This window comes from Aulostomus chinensis, chromosome 5, assembly GCF_037954235.1.
Source record: "Aulostomus chinensis isolate RoL2024-O1b breed Wild chromosome 5, RoL_Achi_v1.0, whole genome shotgun sequence".
NCBI lineage: Eukaryota > Metazoa > Chordata > Actinopteri > Syngnathiformes > Aulostomidae > Aulostomus > Aulostomus chinensis.
Window position 1 is genome coordinate 24,434,822 of NC_141324.1, and position 22,847 is coordinate 24,457,668.

Genomic DNA, 22,847 nt, shown 5'->3' on the forward strand with positions numbered 1-22,847 from the left:
ATGCTTTGATTTATAAACCATTGCAATTTAGTTGGAAGTTATTCGAGATGATATAAAGTTTATCTGGTGCTCCTTGGTTTCTACTCTGGTCAGAGGAGACTCATGTGACTGGATGTCACATGACACATCGTGACGCCGTGTTGTAGTTTGTCAGCTGTGAGCACAGGACACTAGCTGGGTGAGTGATTCAGCCGATCTTACTACGTTATTATTTACAGATTTATTATAATCCTCCAAATTTGTTCTTTGTCCAAGCATGCAATTCTTAATGTGATTGTCTGTACAGCACGGCACATCTGACATGCTGACAGAATCCCTACGAAGCTAAGCAATAACGGGGCTAGTTTTGATTAGCATTTTTGCCTGTTTCCTAGCTAGCACTTAGCCCTGTAGCTCCCCTTTTTCCGGTTTAGTTTACTAATTGGTTCTAATGACATTTGTGGTACTGTACCTTCCATTCACCCGAAGGACATACGGCCTACAATGCGTTGTTTCGTCTTTATTTAGTGAAAAGTTAAGTCATGTCGTGACATTGAGGCAAGCTAACATTCGTTTAGCTAACTTGAGCCCTGGTTGTAACCAATGTCAGACTACGCCTGTAAGATTATTTCAATACCAGACGTTGAGATATTTATACTACAATTGTTTATGACTCTAAATTTATATTTACGGTAGCTTTATTTCCTGTAGCGCCTCATTGTACAGCTCAGCCATGATGGTGAATGCGTTTTCATTAGCAAATCTAAAATCTGCAAGGTTCTCGGTCACAGTGCTGATGTTTCTTCTTATGGTTTTCTCCATCTAGGTTTTTTTATTTTTAATTTCCCCCCCGGAACTGTAACTGTAGCCACCCCATTCCAGGATGGACATCCGCGGGGCTGTGGACGCTGCGGTCCCCACCAACATCATCGCTGCTAAGGCAGCAGAGGTTCGAGCTAACCAGGTCAACTGGCAGTCCTACCTCCAGTAAGTCTCACGAATCTGTCGTGGCAGTGTTTCACATACTTCTGAAGGCGCTCCACCTCTTACAGCTATGACAGGACAGCTCTCTTGTAGGTGGAGGTTATATTCTTTATTAGCTGCATATTTTCCTGCACTGCCTTTGTGGGATTTCCCTCTGTAGAGTCAAATGGTGAGAAGTGAGACACTGTCATGAGGGAAACTTCCTCTTATCATTTTAGGTTTATTCGGATGTTCTCCTCTCTTTCTTTTGGACTTGGTAAATGTGCTCACGCTAAAGGGTTCATACTGGGGGTGGGGGGGGGGGCCCTGGAGAAGTGACACCACCTGAAAATACCAATTTCAAGGCCTTGAAAGTCATTTTAGACAAATAAATGAAGGGAGACAATTTTAGAGAAGGATTGATCGAGATAAATCTGTTTTTCAAATGAATTTTGAGTTACTTTAATACTTCTTTATGCTGTAGTATACCATGAAGCTTAACATTATTTTCAATCAAATATATGCTGGTAACTTTTCTCATGGATTAAGGTGTTTAAGAAATGAATTGGTAAAATTGGTATGAAACTTGACATAGTGGACCACCTAATGTGCGGCCAATGAAAATAAGAATTTTAACACATAGTCGTAGACTCAGTTATACATAAGATCACTTAATTGATTAAATGAATAAATTACATACAGATGGATGTTTTTTGGGTTTTTTTTTTTTTTGCCTTGAATGATACGTAGTATTTCCTCATTTACACAAAACACTGTGCAAGCTGCCTCTACAATGCGGTGTTCGTGATGTCTTAGTACAGAGTTAAATGAAAATAGCCAACTTTTGTACAGTTAAATTATATCATATGTTGTTAGCAATCATAATGCTAATCTCGAGTAGTTTGAAGTAACTGATTTGACGTACTTTTAGAAACTAAGTCAGTACTCTGCAGGTGTCATTGTAGCACTGTAACAAAATTTTACACTTTTCCCCTCTAGGAGTCAGATGATCTCAGTGGAGGACTGCGAGTTTATCAAGAAGTTTGAGATGGCAAACTCTGAGGCCAAGCAGGTCATTCTGACCAATGAGGGACATCAGGTATTTCCTCCAAAATTTGCAGTTTTGTATGAGTTTATTGGCTTAGTTGCATGATATTGTCTGAGTTGCATACAGTAAACATACAAGCAGACACACAGATGAGAACAAACATGTTTTCTGGCCATTTTTGTCAGTAATTGCAGTACAGCATCAGAATGTAGGCTTCTCCCCTCTTTATTCTCCATGAGATCTACAGAGCTGATGTTTAAAACGATACTTCACCTAAAAGAGTAATTTACCTTTCAAGTACTCGCAGTTGTTTTCTCCCTGCATGACCTCTTGGTTCCAGAAGTCTCAAAATGCCAGCAGTTATATTATCAGCTCAGTGTTAATGGAGACCTACTGCTAAGTATCCAAAATATCAACGAACAGACTCAGAAATACATCACCCAGTGCAATCCAAGTCTTCTTTATCCAGCCAGGCGCTCAACACCGCACAAACACTTGGATTAAAGTGAGGAGAAAAAAAAACAACAACACAAAACTGGGCTCTTCAGTTTGCCTCCAGTTTGGACATGCGTGTGTGCTCAGTTTAACTTGTGCACGATCAGTCGAATTATACATTTTGGGCGAAATGATATTTTAAATGAGCTTGACAAAATTATTCGATATTATTATTATTATATTCCAAAAATGTTTTCATATTGAAATAAATTTGACAGCTATTGTCGCTTTTGTCCCCTTCATTCCTGTAAATCTCGTCACAGTGTTGCATCTCTGGGGGTTGTCTGTGTTTCAGTTTGTCAAGCGATACATGAATGTTGTTATTTTCAGGTCTTATATACGTCTTTATTTTCTCAGTGTGCAAAGACCTTTCTGAACCTGATGGCCCACATCTCTAAGGAGCAGACGGTCCAGTACATCCTGACTCTGATCGACGACACTCTCCAGGTACACAGACAGCCACAGACTGAACAGAGGGGAAATGCAGGTTTTACAATCACACACGTTTTCTCTTCCTGTTAGTTCCACACATGAAATAAACGCATTGAAAATGTTCTGCATTTTTTAAATGCACGACTTCCCTTGATGTATGGCGATTGTCTTATAGCTAAGGTGTGTTGTTTGGCTCGGCGGAATCAGATATATGTGACAAAATATGTCCGGTTGAAGGGCTCGTTCAAGATTTTACTTCAAATGTCACTCAGGAGAATCATCAGAGGGTGAACATTTTCTTTGACTACGCAAAAAAGACGAAGAACACCGCCTGGTCCTACTTCCTTCCCATGCTGAACCGTCAGGACCTCTTTACTGTCCACATGGTGAGTTGTTAAGGGCATGGGAACATTTTAGAACGAGTTGTTTGCATTTCTTTAAGTGTTTCACGTAGTCACATTCTTACGTACCCTTTGCTAACGTTTCCTCACTTCCTGTTTTTTCCTGTGTTTATTTACAAGTCTATACATCAGTAAAGTCGGATTGATGTATAGACTTGATGCTTGCTTAAGACCAAGGCCGGGTGGGGTCAAGCGAGCTTATGTTCATGGAAAAAGATCATTCACAGATCATTTCTAATCATAGCAAGCCATAAATAATTCCTCACAAAGCAAATTTACCCTTTTTCTCACAGACAGGCAATTAAAGTAATGATATGTGCCCACCACCGCTTTCAAATAAAGACTGACCACCCGACAGCAAACTAAGAGCTGTGAGGGGACACCCGCAGCTTAATGAAGTATACCAGTCAGGTGCTGTACAGCAGGTGGGCGTAATGGGACCCCAGACTCACGCAGCATTTTCAACTCAACCCGACTGACGTGCTGACTGTTGATTTCAAAGTTTAGCCTCCACACATCATCTCCCAGCAAGACAGAAAGCTGAGAACATCATTTGTTCCTCCATCATCACAGCAGACACATGACAAAGTCACGTTGTTTATGAGCTTGGCCTCGCCATTTCTGCGTAGGTACGACTGTAGTTCATGTTTTGTGTTTGGTCAGTATTTCAGTGGGGTTTCTGGACTCACTCGTGTATTTTCAAGGACTTTATATCTTCGACTTTATGTCAGGGTGAATATTGAATTTTCATTTAGCAGCAGGACAGAAACTCAGCTCAGATGAATGGAACTGTTGCTCCAGAACTGCTGCTGGTATAAATAAGCAGTTATTTGCTAATGTGGCTACTGTATCATTTCGAAAATAGGGCTGTCAAATGATTGGAATATTTTATCAAGTTAATTGCCAATTGTTGTTGCCTTATTGTAAATTTCTTCTTTCAGCGGAGTGTACCGTGATAAGAATCTGAGTTGTCCCCCTTCCTTTATTAGGCAGCACGGATCATCGCCAAGTTGGCAGCCTGGGGCCGTGATCTGATGGAGGGAAGTGATCTTAACTACTACTTCAACTGGATCAAAAGCCAGCTCAGTTCGCAGGTAACAAACTTGTTTTTGTTTTTTTGTCTTAACAGTCAATATAGTTCTCAATTTTAAAAATGTTTAGTTCTTAATGAAAAATATTAGTGTTCTTTTTCTGGTATAATTATTGCTTTCCATCTCTATTATTACTGTCATTGATTGGATGTAATTGTTTGGATTCAGGATGAGAAAGCTTGTGTGAGTTGACATGTTTATTCGTATTCAGTTCGAGCAGTTCCGTCAGACCTTGAGGAGGTCCGATCGATGCTGACCTACAGCCGCTGGCTTTGTTTCAGCTGCCAGAACAGCTGAAAATTGATTTCCTTTCCTCCACCTTGTATACCAACACTTATAAAATCCTCTGTTACAAGCTTGATTATAGCTACTCTTATTAAAGCATGAATTAATCAGTGTCTTCTTGTTATTGTTTCTTTGTAAAAATGTGTGTATGAACCTTGGATTCTCTGCATGGATAATCATTCCTCTCCACAGCGGCCGTCGTCAGTTGTCATCCGCTGTCACTGAATAGGGCCTGTGGCTGCAGCACCGGCCGTGCAGCCCGCTGCCGCTGTTACTCAGCTCAAAGTCATGTGTAGTCAAAAAGTTTGCACCTGTTTCTTTTGTTTATCTTTTATCAGAACCTACATGGTACAGGTCCCGAAACAGGCTCAGGAGCGGGAACTATTTCTCCCAGTGAAGTGAGTATGAGTGAAGTGTATCTTCGGTGAGCCTGGCGCTTCAAAATCAAAAAGACCAAAAAAAAAAGACAGGGTTTGTGCAAGCTGGCATCTATCAGTGGACTTTGACATCTTTTTCTCCTTCTCTTCCATCCTCTTCTTGCACTCCAATGTTTCACTAACGATTCCAGATTGCTGATGACCTTAGACTAAAAAAAGAGAAACCAAAATATTCAGGGATAATAGAGTTGTACAGCATGGTGTTTGCTACCTCTGGTGGTTGGTTTTAACTGTACATAACTGCATGTTTTAAGTCACTTCCTGATGCTGAAAGCGCATGAAACACAGCTCTTTTAAAAAATATTACAATAGCATTTGCACAGCAGAGTACTCTGTCACATCTAAACTACTTCCTTCTTCCTCTTCTTCCTTTTTCTTCTGTTTTTTTTTTGTCAGCATTCAGTTTCTTCATACTTTGCGTGTCAGAAACTGTTAAAATATCACTGTTTAGCTTTTTAAAAACATCCGTTCTTATTGCTTTTCAATTTTCTAACATTTCTACCTTTTTGAAATATCAAGCGCTCTTTTAGGATTTATTACCCCCCCCCCCCCAATTTTCCAGCTCTTTAATCTCTCAGAGAAAAATTTTAACCAAAAAAAATAAATCCGTGAACAACTTACAATTGAGAGAATTTTCCCACAAAAGCAACACTCATCAGTCGTCAGTCGTCCTGCCTCTGCAATGGTTCCTCAGTTGTTTTAAATCAGGTAGTCAGTAGGACGTGCCCAGGTGTTACAACTTAATTATGTAGAGAAATTTTATATTCTGTCAACTGGTGTTGTCCTCTAAATGACGGGACCTCCCTTTTAAAAAAAATAAATAAATAAATAAAAATAAAATTAAACAGCCTCTGAGTGCAGAGTGCACTCCCCCAAAGCCTCATTGTCATGTTAAACTTAGCTCTCACACTTTTTAAAGTATTCCCTCTGCTTCTTGCATCTTCTTGTTTATTTCTGCTGGTTGCAGCTCCGCGCTCTCAGGAAATTCTATTCTCGTTTTATTACATTTCACATACTTTTCCTGGGAGTCCATAATTATTCTGAGAAGTGCTCTTAGACACAGGCGCCATCTAATAACTGAGCATCATCTTTCCCTCTGCATTTCCAACTAGGTAACCTCCACTCTTCTGTCTTCACTGCTACCTGTTCCTCTCACTGGACTTCTTTGCTTTGATTCCACTTCTTTTAATAACTAATTGATCTATTTCCTCCTCTCAGCTTCTTCCTCTCTAATATTAATTTATGTTGTTCAGCTCAGGCGTGAGGGGACACTTTCCCCTGCTATTGTGCTGTATTGTACATCTTGTGTCTGCTATCTAGCATGTGTTGATGTCCACTTAAAGATTGCATGTGCAACGCCTCAGGGTTGATACAGTAGGTGGTGGTGATGCAAGTTTTGGACTGGTTTTCTTCCATGTGTTGTCTCTGCTTGTCAACTTCTCCATGTTTCTGAACTGCTATCATTGTACTTTTACCTCCTAACATTTAGATTTTCTTCTCTCATGAAACAGCTAAAACTCTCGTTCTGTGTGACATGTCTGCATCTGTCCTTTGCAGAGCTCTCAGTATGTGCAGTGTGTGGCCGGGTGCCTTCAGCTGATGCTGAAGGTCAATGAGTATAGGTTTGCCTGGGTGGAGGCTGATGGAGTAAACTGGTGAGTCCTTATTTTTAGATTCATGGCATCTGCAGTTTTTTCACTTTTTGTTGTGTAACTGGGGAAATAATGTGGTACACAGGTGACCAACATCATTGATTGTCCTCATCACTCCTCACCAGGGGTGGTAAAATTACTGTAGATGAGTAGAAGTACAGAAACATCTGTTAAAAAAAAACTAGTAAAAGCTAAAATGCACGCATGCTCAATGTAAACAGAGGCCAGTTGGACATCTTACAAGCGGTTATTGTGGGAAGTTCAGGGTTAAACTCATATTCTGATCAGCAAGATTTAGAAAAAAGAAGAAATTGATTCAGTATTTCAGCTCAAGAGCTTAAAACCTGAGGAAGGAGCTCATTTTGAAAATGATCTATGTGTCTCTGACAGCAGGTGAACATGGACCTGTGGATTCACTCTTCCACTGCATCCAACATATAAGCATGTGGATGCAAAACAACTTTCTCCAGCTAAACTCAGAAAAAACTGAATTAATCGTTTTTGGGCCACAGAAGCAAAGAGAAAGTGTGATCAGTCACCTTGAATCCCTTTCTCTAAAACCAAAACAACAGGTTAGAAATCTGGGGGTAATATTGGACTCAGATCTGAACTTTAACAGCCACATAAAGTCAGTAATATCAGCAGCCTTTTACCATCTAAAAAACATTGCCAAAATCAAAGGTATAGTGTCTAAACCAGACTTGGAGAGACTAATCCATGCATTTGTCTCCAGCAGGTTAGACTACTGTAACGGCCTGCTCACTGGTATCTCTAAACAAGCTGTTAAACAGCTACAATACATTCAGAACGCTACAGCTCGAGTCCTGACTAGAACCAGAAAATACGACCATATTAGTCCAGTGCTCAGATCTCTGCACTGGCTTCCTGTTGCTCAGAGAATAGACTTTAAGACAGCTCTGCTTGTATACAAGTCTCTTCATGGTCAAGCACCAAAGTACATCTCTGACATGTTAGACCCATATGAGCCCTGCAGGTCTCTGAGAACCTCAGGTAGAGGTCTCCTACAGGGGCCCAGAGTCAGGACTAAACATGGTGAAGCTACTTTCCAGTTTTCTGCAGCTAAAATCTGGAACAGTCTTCCAGAAAATGTGAGACAGGCATCAACTTGACAATGTTTAAGACCAGGCTGAAAACTACTCTGTTCAGTCGTGCATACGACAGCTGAAAGTTTTTTATCTGCACTCTTCTCCTTTTCTTCTCCTTTTCTTTAAATTAATGATTCTATTTATGTTTTATGATTTTATCTGCCTTTTTGTGATTTTAAGATTTTTCTGCAACTGTAAAGCACTTTGAGTTGCCATGTGTATGAATTGTGCTCTACAAATAAACTTGCCTTGCCTAGTTGTCCAAAGAATAAATACTCAAATAAAGTGCAGATACCTACAAGTATCAAAAGTACAGCAATGAAGTTTTTGTACTTTGTCAGAGCCAGAAAGTGAAAGGTGACTCATTTAAATCGATAGCAAATATTAGACTGAACTGATGGGTTCAATACCTTGTGCACCTATCACAGCCACCCCTGGGGATAGTACATATCAGAGTGAGTAGAGAGTGCTGAGGTTGCAGTAAGACGACCTCTTCTTTGTTCTGACTTGAACCATAAACCTCACTCAATGCTCAATTTAACAACATATGTTTATAAACCACACCAATTTTTAGAGGCCTGGATTTGCTCTCTGACATATCTGTAGCTGTGATATTTCCTTCTGCTTGAACATTCCTCTGCCACCATTGGCAGTGGAAAGCTGGAGCCGTGTGAAACAGGCTCAGCAATTTAATGACGGGCATTCACTTGCTTCCATATATTCTTCCTGATACAGTGTGATAGAAATAGCCCCCACTGATGAATTTGCGTCAGATAATTAGGCACTCTTGAGAGTCACTACTCTGCATTTTCCTGCTATTTTGCAAATACCTGTTTGGCTGTAGCTGTAGACCTTTACACTCACTGTATGGAGCAACTCTAAAGCCGGAACATTTTTTTCTCCTCTGTCATTAGACCTAATGGGCCAGCAGCATGGAAGCACACAGCTGTGAAAGCTCTTCTATTAGTAGACTGATGAGAGAGACTGATGTGGATCTTCTTTGCCCGCACAATGCATTATTCTTCATTTGCTTTATTTTTCTGTCAAAGTATAACAGCTGTGCTGAGCAACAAGTGTGGATTCCAGCTCCAGTACCAGATGATCTTCTGTGTTTGGCTTCTGGCCTTCAGCCCTCAGCTCTGTGAGCAGTTGAGACGCTACAACGTAGTTCCAGCCTTGTCTGACATCCTCCAGGAGTCTGTCAAGGAGAAGGTCACTCGAATCATTCTGGCCTCCTTCCGGGTATGTGCAAAACACCTCCCTTTTTGTTTGTCATTGAAAGTATTTTGGCCAAACTGGTTTCCTCCCATTGCTTTTTTTTTTTTTGTAGAAAAACAAGCAACACTGAATGTGCAATATTTAAAATCCTGCAGGAGCGTATTCATCTCTTAATTAGGCTATGCTCTTTGCGACAAATGTAAATTGAAATGACTCCCAAACAATAGAAGCTGCTCATAAAGTAGTCAAGTCCATAAAAGCTACATAAATATGATTTATTATTATGCTCAAAACATCTACTGAAAGTTTAATGTAGTAGCAAATAGCTGCGTTGTGAACTACCTGGTAATTAATTCTCCCTGGTACATAAAGGCTAAATTAAATGAGGCCCATTTATCACCCCATGCTCAGCTGCAGCTTGGCAGGCAGTTAGTGAGTCTGACTTGGCACCAAGACAGATTTGGAACTCTGGGGAGCACACTGAAAACCAGTATGACAACTTCCAGGTCTGTGGAAGCAGAATGGTATGGATGGTTGAAATGACTGTATCCAGGCAAACTCAAGTAATACTGCAGCACGGCTCTTATAGACTGTATTATAGTCATTTTTCTTGTCTCGTTGGCCGCCCACATGACTTAGCTACCCTCTGCAGACATCATTTGAATACCAAAACGGAATAATGATGCCAATTCAACAAATCATGGCTCTGAGGAAATTTGGATCTTTACATGAAAAGCTTCAGTGATATTTGGTCTTTTGTCCGAGCCAGTAAAAGCACAGCAACCTTCCCCGGAGCACAATGGTGTGATGAATGTCTTTTGATTACAGTATATGACTGGACATCAGATTGCACCACTGAAACCTTTGCTGATTTTCAAACCCAGCATTTTGAGTTGGCTGTCCATCTCTTGTCTCCATCTCTCTCCAGTTACCACCAGTATTTGGTTGCTCTAATAAACTGAATAAATGTGCAACTCTTGTTTGCCAAAGGACATGATTTTGAAACCAAGTTTGAGGGAATATGTTGTACTGTAATGGACAGATTGTGTTCCTTCATCACGTTTCTTGTGCCAGCAGAAGTGCAGCATCAAGCATTTGCAAATGTAGCCATAAAAGAGAGGTGTCCAGATTTTAATTGGACAGGGGAGTTGTAGCTCAGTTTGACTGTTCTATTGCTAATTAAAAGCAACGGTGGGCAGTGAAAGGAGACCCTGAAACATCTTGGCCTTAAGTGATTGCCCCTGGAGTCGCTCAAGTTACCTTACAGTGTTGGTGTGGGTGTTAAACATAGAGAGAGCTACAGAAACATTGTTACCCACTAACAAACAGAGCAAAGTCTGACACCCAAGGGCTCGACTTCAAAGAAGATCATCACAAATGATTTTCAGAATTTTTCTTCTTTTTTTTTTTCAGAAACATTTCAGTCATTGTAATGCATATGACTGTGTTCCTCAAATGTTCTGATTATGTAAATGATTGTGCTGAACACCACATGAGACTAGAAATGTGACTGGAATTATCCTGACCATCTGGGAGTCTTTGAACACATCTTCAAAGGCTGCACGGCTGTGTTTGTGATGGCTTCGCCCTGTCGTACTCCTGGTATTGTGGGTATGCGTATGAACAAAATAGATCATGTTTTGTTTACTTCAACGGTCAAATCAGTGTCTGGAGAGCATTTCCTCGGTCTGTCCAACTGCTGAAGACACTTTCTGTTGGTATTATTGCCAGATATCTGCTCCCCCCCCCCCCCCCCGTTTTTTTTCTTTGTTATAGTTGAAAGCTGAATGTCTGGCAGTTGAATGTCTGGCAGTTTGTTGACATCTTGCTTCAAAAAAGAAAAAATAACTTGAACACTGTGTTCTTACGGTAGAACAGACTCCCGAAAATTGAATCCTTTGGAGGAGTTGGAGTTTTTTGAGGGGAGGACTCGGTGATACGAGGCGGGGGGATGTTTGGCCAATATAGGCCAAACATTTGGAAGCAACTTCAAGTTTCTGTTCACAGTGCTTTTCTGAAAAAGCAGCATGACTTATACATATTTTGGGATGTATTTCCTGCATAATCAGACTTTGCTTTCATTGAAAAGACGTTTGAAAAAGGCTGGTCTGAAGGGTTGCGCGTCTGCAAAAAAAATAAAAAAGAAACTCTTCTTCGTCCACAGAACAAGAAAAAGGGATATGAGTGGGTAAAAACGAAAAAAAAAATTGGACCTGTAATGACTGGAAACGAAGTTCTCTGGACCAACGAAAGAAAGTTTGAACTATTTGGTTCAAAACGCAGAGTCTTTGCCTGCAGACGAACTGGCGAATGTCTTAAAGCATCATGTGTAACACCCACAATAAAGCAGGGAGGTAGTAGTGCCATGGTATGGAGATGTTTTGCAGGCGACAGAGTAGCAGATTTGTTTGAAGGAAAGGGTATCATAAAGAAGGAACAGTACCACTCCATCCTCCAGCATCATGCGGCTCCATCTGGACAGAGACTTGTGGGTCAAAAGTTTGTTTTGCAGCAAGATAATGAGCCCAAGCATTGCGCTGATCTCTGTCAGGGTTACCTTGACAGAAAGAAGAGGAAGGTGTTCTTCAAAGAATGGCTTGGCCTCCTCCGTCTCCAGACTTCCCTCCAGTTGAGCTTGTGTAGGATGAATTGGATCGATCAGTCAGAAAAGTGCGTCCCGCAAATCAGCAGTATCTTATTGGTGAACTTGAGAAAGTTGGCACGTATCTTTAAAAAAAAAAAAAGTTGTGGAACGAATGCCTCTTTTATGCCACGCTGTTTTCAAAGCCAGAGGACGTTACTTCGAAAAAACCAAAGTCCAAGCAAGAAAAACTCAAATACTTGATAATTATAGTAAAAATGTCTTCTGATAAGTTACTCTTCATATAATAATCATGTTGATTATGTTGTAAAGTATACCAATGAAACTATGATCTTTTTTCAGTACAAATTTGATCTTGCTTCCAAACTTTTGGCCTGTGGTGTATCACCACATTAGCTTTGGGAAATTGGGAAGAAATGTAAGGAATGTAATTTGAAATTAGGAGCAAAAATGTTTCTATCCGTGCCGCACTGATAACAAATTTGACTGAAAATCAATTGTGGAACTGTTAAATAAAGTAGCCATACAGTCATGTCTACTTTCAGCTAATACTTTGGAAGAAATCAAGGTGAACTATCATATTAATTCAAATATCAGAAAAGGTTCCAATAAGGATGCAACATGGCTTGCATCATTGCTTTGGGATGGATTCATTCATTATAAATCTCAGATTGTCGGTTGTCCATTTACAGAACCTTTTGGAGAAATCCGCTGAGAGGGAGACTCGTCAGGAGTACGCCTTGGCCATGATTCAGTGCAAGGTCCTGAAGCAGCTGGAGAACCTCGAGCAGCAGAAATACGATGATGAAGATATCACCGAGGACATCAAGTTCCTGCTGGAGAGGCTGGGAGAGAGCGTGCAGGATCTCAGGTACCTAGCGGTCCTCATTCATGAGGAGCTTTCACAAACCTGAGACTGTGTGTAATGTTCTGTAACCTACATGTGATGTGATAAACTAGCACTCAAATCAGGGCTCTCAACAATCACTGGGTTGAGAAAGAAAAGCATTCTGTTTACAGTGGGACAAGTAACCCTAGTAACTCCGACACCATCCTCCTTTGATTGTCTTCCCTTCAATTTTTTTGTACTGTTTAGCTCCTTTGATGAGTACAGCTCTGAGCTCAAGTCGGGTCGTCTGGAATGGAGCCCCGTGCACAAGTCTGAGAAGTTCTGGCGTGAGAATGCTGTCCGCCTGAACGAGAAGAACTATGAGCTCCTCAAGTAAGATGAAACCTCCACTGTAGCAAGACCTTTCATTTTCCTCCATGGCCCTTGAGAATGCACTCTTTGACACCTCAGTAAATGAACAAAGATTCAGAATGTGCATTTTGTTCCAGTAGACGAATAAATAGAAATTCAGTGTTACCTGGGCCATGGAGGTTACGGCATTGGTTCTGTATATTGTTTGTGTGTCTGTCTGTTCGATGGCTTACACACAAAGTTGTGGAGAAAATTTTGAGAAAAATATCATTTATTATTTATTTATTTCTTTCCTCGCTTTCTGTAACGTTGCAAGAAATGTTGATGAATTATTTACGTGGAGCGCTTTGATAAGGCAGGCGTATTGATAGTGATAAGATTGGTAAACGTGGGATCCTGATACAAGGATATTAAAGAACGGATGCCCCGATTAATCCCGAACTGATCGTAATCGGCTGATATTTGCGCCAAATAGTCTGATTGATGGTCTCTATAAAACCACTCTGGAGAGCCGATCAGACAGTGGTCAGCTTCCCTCAGCCTGAAGGTAAAGTGTGAAAAATAAAAACACGAGGATTTGCTGTATTTCTCTCACTGAGCTGTGTGCGTTCAATCACAAGTGATAAAACATCCATTTGTGTTTGTGCCCTCAAGTATCCCAGTTCCTTACCGTGGGACCTGCTGACATTCATTGAAACTCTCCATTTATTCACCTCATTGTGTCATCGCCTCACGCTCTCTCGTCAGCTCAGATGTCATCTCCGCTTAAATTGCCTTTCTTTCTATTCATCTCCTTCCCAGGTTCTCGCTCTCTATTTGTCCCTCTTTGAATCCTGAGGATATCACATCCCCTCTGTCCTTTGATTTATATTTCAGTGTTTGGATTTTACACTAGTTTTATGGTAATATTATTAACTCACCATGCCTGGGGGGAGGTCTAGAAATCCTAGATCCACCACTAACTTTTCGAGGGAGCTAAAGCCACTTTTTAGGAGCATCTGACAATTTTCAGAGTGAATAACCTTCACAAGCTCTGGTCTCTAACTTTCAGAGCCCCGCCTTTGTCTGTCTCCCTCATGCAGGATCTTAACTCGGCTGCTTGAGGTGTCCAGCGATCCTCAAGTCATCGCGGTGGCAGCTCATGATATTGGAGAGTATGTGCGACACTACCCCCGCGGCAAACGGTAAGGGACACTGCAAAAAAACGTTTGATTTCTTATTATACTTGATTTTTTTTTTTCCTTTGACATACTTGCAAACTATGTTGCATTTGTAATAATGTGTAATTAAGATGAACAGATGAATTTGCAAGACATCACGTATTACAAAGCTTCCTGGTCTGAGGTCTGCTGCACCCTGCAAAACCACCTATTTTGTAATTGCCGTAACTGACAACAATGCACGCCTTGATAATGTTACTTTCATGCAACTCTGTAAACATGGCTACTGTTAAATACAAGGAAATACATTTGGAATTTCAGATTTTTTTCCCCCTTTTTTTTTACTGAGATGTAATCATTCAAGAGAGAATCTTGGATTTGCATTTAAGAATCAGGCTTTACCTCCCACCTCTAATTATTTGTAGAATTTGTAGATGTCTGACTGTGGCACCAGCTGAAGTAAAAGTAAATCAGAAACACTGCAGTAAACAACAACTCGTGCTGCTACAACAATCAGTCTCCTCTGTCAGAAGACGGCAGCTGCGAGTGTTAGCCTTCAAGAACGACGGGTTAGCATGAGGTGCTCGGTTGGCAGCTGCTGTCTGAAGGCGACACGGTCTCATTTATCCTCCAGCTCCACTACAAACCTGCTTCATCATAGCGACATCATATTAAACCCTTCCAAGCGTCTAATTATAATGCCTCCCCAAGAGCTCCTAAAGCATCTATCCTCCAAGTCCTCACCGTCTCCACCGTCTGCTGCTGTGTCTCCGTCCTCAACCAGCTGTTGCGTCAGCAGCGCAGCTCCCGAGATGCTGAACGGACGGAGGGCAGACAAGCTGTTGTCACGAAGCTGAATCACATTAGCAGTTGGAGTAGTTTTCCAATTGCATTTTAATTGATCTGTTGTGATGGAGTGATGCGTTTGGAGGAAATCAGTTTGTCATGTGACAAACCTCTAAAACTTCTAAAACCGGTGAATTCACCGACCGCTGACGTGTATTCAGCAAGATTTCACCAGTTTTCTTAGGAAACATCCTGTACCTGGTTGGTGTTCCTTTTCTGTCTTTTTCTGCCGTTCATCACAAAACCAGGGCACCGTGATTGGTTTATCTTGCCTTATAGTCTGTAGTGCCTTCCTACATTTGATTGGCATCCAACACTTTTATCAGACATTTTTGAACGGATCCATCTAGTAACTGGTCTTCCTGTCATCAAAGTCTTGTTCCTATTTCAACACATTGTTTAGTCTTCACAAGTGCGACTCAATGAAGTAACGATGTTTTTCCATTATCCAAATTAATAATAATAGTGGTATTGGTTTCTCTTCTCTTTTCTTCATCCTCCAAATCTGCTTTTGTTTGCCTGGAGACCATTTAATCCTCCCTGTGCTTTCCTTCCACCTTCCGTGTTCTACAAACACTACATGACTGACAGGTGTGTCTCTGACTGCATGTCGTGTATTTTATGACCCTGCGGTTACATTCGGAAGGTTGCTATTCCCCGTTTCCAGCACTACAGTGGTAATTAGACCCCACCGGGGTCTGAGAGACAGCGGCTCTACTGCTGCGTCGTCCTGTCTCTAGATGGAACATTTACCATTACATTGCATTATGGAGCTTTGTTTGCTTTGCCAAGCTGATGACCGTCAGAATGACCTAAAACATTATGTTCCCCCCTCTGTGATTTCTGTGTGGGTGCCGGCTTTTTCCTATTATTCCTCTTTTTCCTCCCATTTCAGGGTGATCGAGCAACTGGGAGGGAAACAGCTGGTGATGAGTCACATGCACCATGAGGACCAGCTAGTTCGTTACAACGCCCTGTTGGCTGTGCAGAAGCTCATGGTCCATAACTGGTATGAACATATTTATCCCATCATTGATGTGCAGATATCAAGAGCAGCACTTCAAAGCCTCTAGTTTTTATCAGCAATGGATGATATCATTGCATCAATTAACCTTCTGACCAGCACAAATCAGAACTCTTATGTGCTTAATTTTACCGAGGCGCTGGCCATCCTTTTAGCTTTTTTTTTTTATGTATTTTTATTTCCTCTGTGTCAAACAAGCAACCGGCAGTCTTTTTGCTGGATTGTTAGAAAACACAAAACAATATCAAATGCTTTTGGTTTGGCTACCACACTGTAAAACTCCCCGGGCTCCCGAGGCAACTGCCGATCTGAAGGGTCGGGGTTTCTGTCAGAGTCTCGTGTGGTTTCTTCATCTGTCAGTTCACAGTTAGAGCAAATGGATTCTATGTCTCGTAGTGATCAGACCCACAAGGTTGCCTTTCCTCGCTCATTACACTTTTAAATATGAGCTGTATCTTTCCTCATCTGTTCAACATATTGCGGGCTGAAGAATGAGGTCTCCATCATTGCTGAAAGCGATGGACAGATGTGGGATTAACTACCTAAATGTTAATTTGAAAGGTTTGCTGGTACCTTTGTTTCCGTGGGAACGTCTAAGTTTCACCATTTAAGAAATTCCAGGAGGAGGATCTTGTGTTTTAGATTTTGTGATAACAGATGAAAAAAGTTTGTATTTGATAGGTCGGAGGGGAGATGGTTGGAAAATGATTTGATGGTGTCGTATTGCAACTGTTTACAATAATAAACAGTTGGATAAATGTAATCATGAGCTTTGTTACCGAGAAAAATGCCCTCAGGTTACCGATAGTGTGCAATAGTGTTTATTTATCAACTCAAACATACAAATATGAACTTGCATGAAACACTTGAGCAGTACTGATGTCAAAATTACAGTATTTTACTGAATTAAATAAGCGAAGAACCCTTGAAAAATAAATCAATTTCTGCAACAAGTGTGTTGCAGTGTTCAAAGTAATCACACCAAAGTAAACACTCGAGTAGAGTATGTAGATAAAATCAGATCATGAAGATCAGATCATGAAGATCAGATCATGAAGATCAGATTATGCATGCTGCATAAAAGAAAACATGGAGGTTAGCCGTGCACTCAAGTTGTTCCTTGCAGAAACCTGATGCAGCAGACTCCCTTTTGTTCATGACTGATCTGAATTGATATTGAAGTTGCCGTTTCATCACTCATAACTTATTTTCAAGCACCATGAAAGCAGCAGCGTGTCCTTTAAAAGCCCAGCACAGAAATCGCACCTTAATACACTCATTTATTCTTACATATTCTTTTACCATCACCCACACCTCCACACCGATGTCAAACATCATCACGCCATCCCTGCACCGGGCTGCCACGCACCACAATGATTGATTGGTATTCTCTGCTGAAAGAACAGAAAGGTTTAGAATCATTGGAAATGCTCAACTACTGCTGGCGACAGTTTTCTCCGTTCCGAGTTTTTTCCAGGGTTTGTTTATCTCGACCCGGGATCCATTATGTGAAGGGTGTTTATGTCTCAAGGTTGTTTCTGCACACTGGATTTGTGAAAACAATTGTGTGGATGCAGGATAGAATCTCGTCTGCTCTGAGCATGATGCTGGTTTGTTGTTTTTTTTGTTCCTTTTTTTAATCTTTATTATACCAACCCTAATTTGTAAAGAGGACTCGTTGGCAGGGTATTGAGGAACATTTCAAAGCGACTCACCAAACCGGTTATCACCTTGAGTGAGTTGCCGTGCTGTTGTTTCCATGAGAAGATCTCCTGCGTACTTACTGAAAGCCCCCGCTGTCATGACAACAGCTCAGTTGAATGTGCGATACTGAGGAACTATTGTTATTTATCCCTGCACCCTTTAGTCTCCTTTCAAAATTCTTAAGTGTTGCTGGAACTCAAATCTGTCAAAGGAAGGACATGTGATTTTTACATTCCCCCCCCCCCCCCCCCCTCCCCATATTGATGCCTGGCTGATCCAGCCTCCATGTCTAGAGTGAAGCACCCCTCTACTCTAATCTATGATAAATTGTTGGACTACATCTCATAAACCCCCCTCTGTTACTGCCAGTCAGTATTTCCTGGGATTAGATTATATTTCCCAGAATGATTTTCCCTGGTGTGTTTATCGTTGATGCAGCACTTCAGTAGCAGCAGAACATTCCCTGCATGTTGGTAGTTCTGTTCAGTTTGATTTAAAAATATAGAAATGATATGGCAGCACTATTCATTTAAGTAATGTGACAGTAATCTGATTCAACTCTATATGTAATCACATTCCACATTTTTCCACCTCCTGCAAGATTTCAGATAACACACACACACACACACACACACACACGTCTTGACAGACTATGTGTATTCCCATGAGGTGAGTGTTGCAGTCACCCATCAAATTGCATCTTCACATTAATCATTAGAACTCTAAATGATGAGGAATTACAGAGCCCAGGTTTGAAAATAATCACAATCCTCCTTGAAGATGATCCTTACCACGATGTGATTGATGCTGTGGCGTGATTCTGAAGGAACAGAGGAGGGGGAAAACATCCTAAAACATGGCGAAGGATCTGTCCTCTCTCCTTTTTTAATCACTTGACGGTAAAGTTGCTCTAGAAAACAACAAAACATTATGAAAAAAACATTTATTTGATTTACAGCTTAAAGAATGACAACAATTTGCATGCTCACGGAGCCTGTTCACACCCCCCAATATCACTGGAGACCTTGCTAATCACGATGGTGCAGGAGTGACTCTCCAGGTCATTAGAGGTTGTTTTTGAGTGGATTTCTGGTTAAATACCTGAAACAAAGTCTATGGTTTACCATCCATCCATTCATCTTCTATACTGCTTATTTGTTAAGGGTCGCGCGCGCGCGCGCGGGGGGGGGGGGGGTGCCTGGTGCCTGGTGCCCTGGTGCCCTGGTGCCCTGGTGCCCTGGTGCCCTGGTGCCCTGGTGCCCTGGTGCCCTGGTGCCCTGGTGCCCTGGTGCCCTGGTGCCCTGGTGCCCTGGTGCCCTGGTGCCCTGGTGCCCTGGTGCCCTGGTGCCCTGGTGCCTATCCCAGCTGTCATTGGGTGAGAGGCGGGGTTCACCCTGTACGGGTCAACAGTTCGTCACAGGGCCATCAGGGGCAATTCGGGGTTCATCTTGCTCAAGGATACTTGGACATGGTCACTGGGGGAAGTGAGGGTTGAACTAGCCACCCTTCGGTTGCTAGACAGCCTGTCTACCTCCAAGACAAGGTGCCCCTCACCTGTGGGTTACACAAGCTTAAAATAGTTCTACAGCATAAAACGCGCCAGTGAATATTCGTGAATTTTGAAGTGTTTAAGTCTTAAAAACATTGGTTACCTGGGTGGGTCTTGATCTACCTGGGCAGGTCTTGATCCATTTAGGTGGCTCTTGATCCACTGAGGTGGGTCTTGATCCACCTTGGTGTGTCTTGATCCACCTGGTCAGATTACTGACAAGTACACAGACAAGTGCAGAGATGTTTTTCATGTCAGAGGATGCTTTACTCACTCTTGAAAGCAAAGACAGATATTTTTTAGGAAAGGGAGGATGACATTGATCAAAGGCACAAACACGTGTTAGATGGATTCTCGTAGATGAAGAGCAGCTGTCATTCTCCATGGATGGCGTTCTGCGTTTGTTTTGAAGACCTCCAGTTAACATATGTCTTTAATCGGCTGTGTTCCTCAGAATAACAGTCATAAAAGCAGATTTGTTAAGGGAAAAAAGAGCAACGTCATGAAATTGACCAGAGATGATTGACAGTGGTGTTCAGTCGTTTGAACTGTGGTAAACATGGTTGATACACGCAGGCTAATCCCATTCTCACATCTTCCCCTCTGTGTGGATCAGAGGCCGTTTGTAAATTATGTTTAATAGCGTGTTTGTGTTGTGAAACTAGAAGTAGCGAAGGATAGTTGTGACTGCAGCCGCTGCTCGTTGATGTTTATCATCTCCGGGCAGCCGTGACGGTTTTATAGAGTCCCTCATTTTCACTCGTCTTTTCCAGTGTGGGGCTCTGAGAGGCATTTGATATTTCCGGTAGCAGCAAGGTGGGTGTCATGATAAGGTATCTGTAAATGTTACCATCTAGAAGAAAGCAGAAGGCAAAGTGTAACCTTTTTAGGATAATGGTGTATTGTATTTCAACACTTGATGCCGGCAATGATGTCTGGGTCACAACCTGAATCATCTCCTGTTCTGAAAATGAGACGCTCAAGCGGGTGTAACTCTTATCAGATACCCGACTATATTGAGGGGCCCGACTCCACCCCAACCATCGCTCACAGGCTTTGGAATGCTGTTGGGAAGCATTCCAATATGCCCAGACTTCAGTAGGCAGAGCTCTTCAGTGCCTGGTATCTTGAGAGGAGATGGAAAGATCAATAACAGCTTTACTGCTTTGTGTATCTGAGCTTAGCATGAATCCTGGAAAACTGAGGAGCTGTCTCTGTCCAACAGTCCAACTCGCCTAGTAACTTCAAACCTGTAATACATTTACTGACCTGTCATTTGGCTTCAGAAATCCACATCAGAGTATGTGGGCTCATCACAGCCCCTAATAGAAGCAACAACAGAAACACTTGCTTTTAGGTAAGAGTTTTACAGATTAAGGCTCTCAAAGCCATCTTGCACCAAACTATAATGATAACAAAGCAGTGCTGCTTTTATTTTGAAGGTAAGATCACTTTACTGGAAATGATTTATGTAAGCAGCTGATCCAGGATCAGTTTTGTAAAGGCAGACCCAAAAAAAAAATCAGATTTACAACTTTTTCATGACATGATTGTATGGAAAGTTGATCAGTCAGTCTTCAAATTCTTCCTAATTTCTCCAAAACTAAATTTACCAGTCTGACAATTTCAAACGTACACACACTAGAGCAACATCCATCTTATCACCTTCATCCCACCCATATAAATGAGCTTATGTCCTAAAACTGTTGAACTATTCCTTTAAGTAGTGCGTGTGTTTGTGTTGAGAGATCATTTGTAATCTGTAATCCTGTGGTTGACAGGGAGTACCTCGGAAGACAGCTCCAGTCCACCGATCAGCAACAAGCTCCGGCCGGGGCGGCTCGAAGCTGAACTCCTCGCTCACGTCGGTGTGTCATTACTGTGTGAATGAGTGTGTACTGTACAGACGTTTGTCTTCTCTCTTTGAACGGTGAGCTCTTCGGTTTGCGAAATGACTTGAAACTCCAATTACTCTCTCGATGTGGCTTTGATTTGACTGTGTTGCTCCGTGTCGTACCTCTCTGCTGAGTAATGTGTGGTGATTAAAGTCGCACTTTGTCTGTGATATTGTAAAAAAAATTCCAAGTTATTTAAGTCTTATCTGTAACAATAAATGTATCCAAAATAAAGACGCTTATCTATGGTGTTCTGGAGTCCCTTTTCCTGACCACAGCTCAGGTAACAACTGCTGAATAACAAACCGATGCACCGCATTACCTTGATAAGACTATTGAGTTCTCTTATCGGAGCAGATTTGACGACGTCTCGCGCCTCGTTGACATGTTTAACCTCCTCTTCCTCAGACATTGACCTTCACTTGAAAAACAATAAACACCTTATCGTTCGAAGCGTCTCGCGAACGCAACAGTAGCTTGTGAAATAATAATAACAATTTGAAATGTAATTTGTCGTGCAGAGCGTGGATGACCTGCAAATTCATGTGGCTCACAAGTGGGTTTTTAGGAAATGAAAAGGGTGTTAGGTCCTTTTATTCTGTAAACTGAATAACCACATACTATTTATTATTTTAAACTCATTGGGATAATTAGTTGTTCTTTCACAGTAATTGTTACTGTCATAGAAGTGACTAATCCTTTAATGTAGAATCGTTGTCTTTTTCAGTCCTGCACCATTCCAAGATCAAAATATAGATTATTGTGTTGATTTGAGTTAATTTTCTCCGTATTACAAGAAAAGAAAATGCGATATATAATGAATATTTCGCTTGATAAAGCAGGTCTTTGTTCATATTTATCGGTTTGGAGACAGCTGAATGTTTAACGTGTCAGAAGTCCTGTAAGTGTTTCCTGCCTCTTATAACTGATGGTCTTCAGTGATGGATAAGCTTTGCATTGTTTCAAGACTGCAATCAATCATTTTCATTCCTACAAAAAAAACAACAACAACAGCTGTTAGCATGGAGGAAGTGTGCAAGCTTCTTTTCCACATTCATGATGTGAAGGCCGTGCACCTCCGCGACAGGTGTATCAACCTCTGCCTCCTCCTGTGAGGCTGAGTTAGACGGCTGGACAAAAATACTAACCCCAACCTCTGAGCACCCATAAACTAAATTAATCTGTGAGTGTTAACCAAAGTGAAAAATCCCGTTTGTATTTGCTCTGTCATTCAGATCTGTTCCAAATTTTATCGGTCCTTCCTCCCTTCCGCTTCTCCAACAGGGTTCACGGAAGTCAGCGTCGTAGTTTTTGCATAATCCTTCCAGCGCACAAACCAAATCATAAACTCTGTGAGGCGATCCTCGCAAATATGTGCGATGATTCTAACAGTACATCCACCACCGTGCTCTTATTTCTCATAAATGTCATCAAGTACAGCCAGTCATAGAATGTTCTCCTGGTACTCCACTCAGTATCCTGGTGACATTAGTATTTACAGCAGCTTCTGTCGGTTGCTTCCATGTGACGCCTAGACAGGCGACGCGCGGTGCTCATGGGAAATCTACTTCCAGATGCCTTCAGTGCGGAACTGAACACCGCAAGGAGAATAAACTTGTTTTTCAACTATTGCATCCTCGATGGAAATCATGCTGCTTATTCGGATAGAGAAAGTCGAAAGAGGTCAACTGATGAAGACCAAGTCTGCCGAAAACTTCAAATCTGCAAGGGCGGCAGGATCCGCTGTTTTCTCTTCTCA

The 22,847-nt window shown here is 41.6% G+C and overlaps 1 protein-coding gene across 2 annotated transcripts; it reads left to right on the plus strand.

Moving 5' to 3' along the window:
* The first annotated feature begins 92 nt into the window (after window positions 1-92).
* atp6v1h (ATPase H+ transporting V1 subunit H) lies at window positions 93-21,333 on the plus strand. Of its 2 annotated transcripts, XM_086204095.1 has the most exons (14): window positions 93-178; window positions 806-966; window positions 1,942-2,041; window positions 2,843-2,932; window positions 3,190-3,303; window positions 4,308-4,412; window positions 5,033-5,092; window positions 6,689-6,786; window positions 8,939-9,131; window positions 12,402-12,580; window positions 12,806-12,931; window positions 13,993-14,094; window positions 15,812-15,925; window positions 20,975-21,333. In XM_086204095.1, the coding sequence occupies exons 2-14, from the start codon at window positions 863-865 to the stop codon at window positions 21,042-21,044; spliced, it is 1,455 nt and encodes a 484-aa protein (XP_086060221.1). In that variant the 5' UTR covers window positions 93-178; window positions 806-862; the 3' UTR covers window positions 21,045-21,333. The 2 variants fall into 2 exon arrangements, with proteins under 2 accessions (XP_086060221.1, XP_086060222.1); XM_086204096.1 differs by lacking the exon at window positions 5,033-5,092.
* Window positions 21,334-22,847: the final 1,514 nt, after the last annotated feature.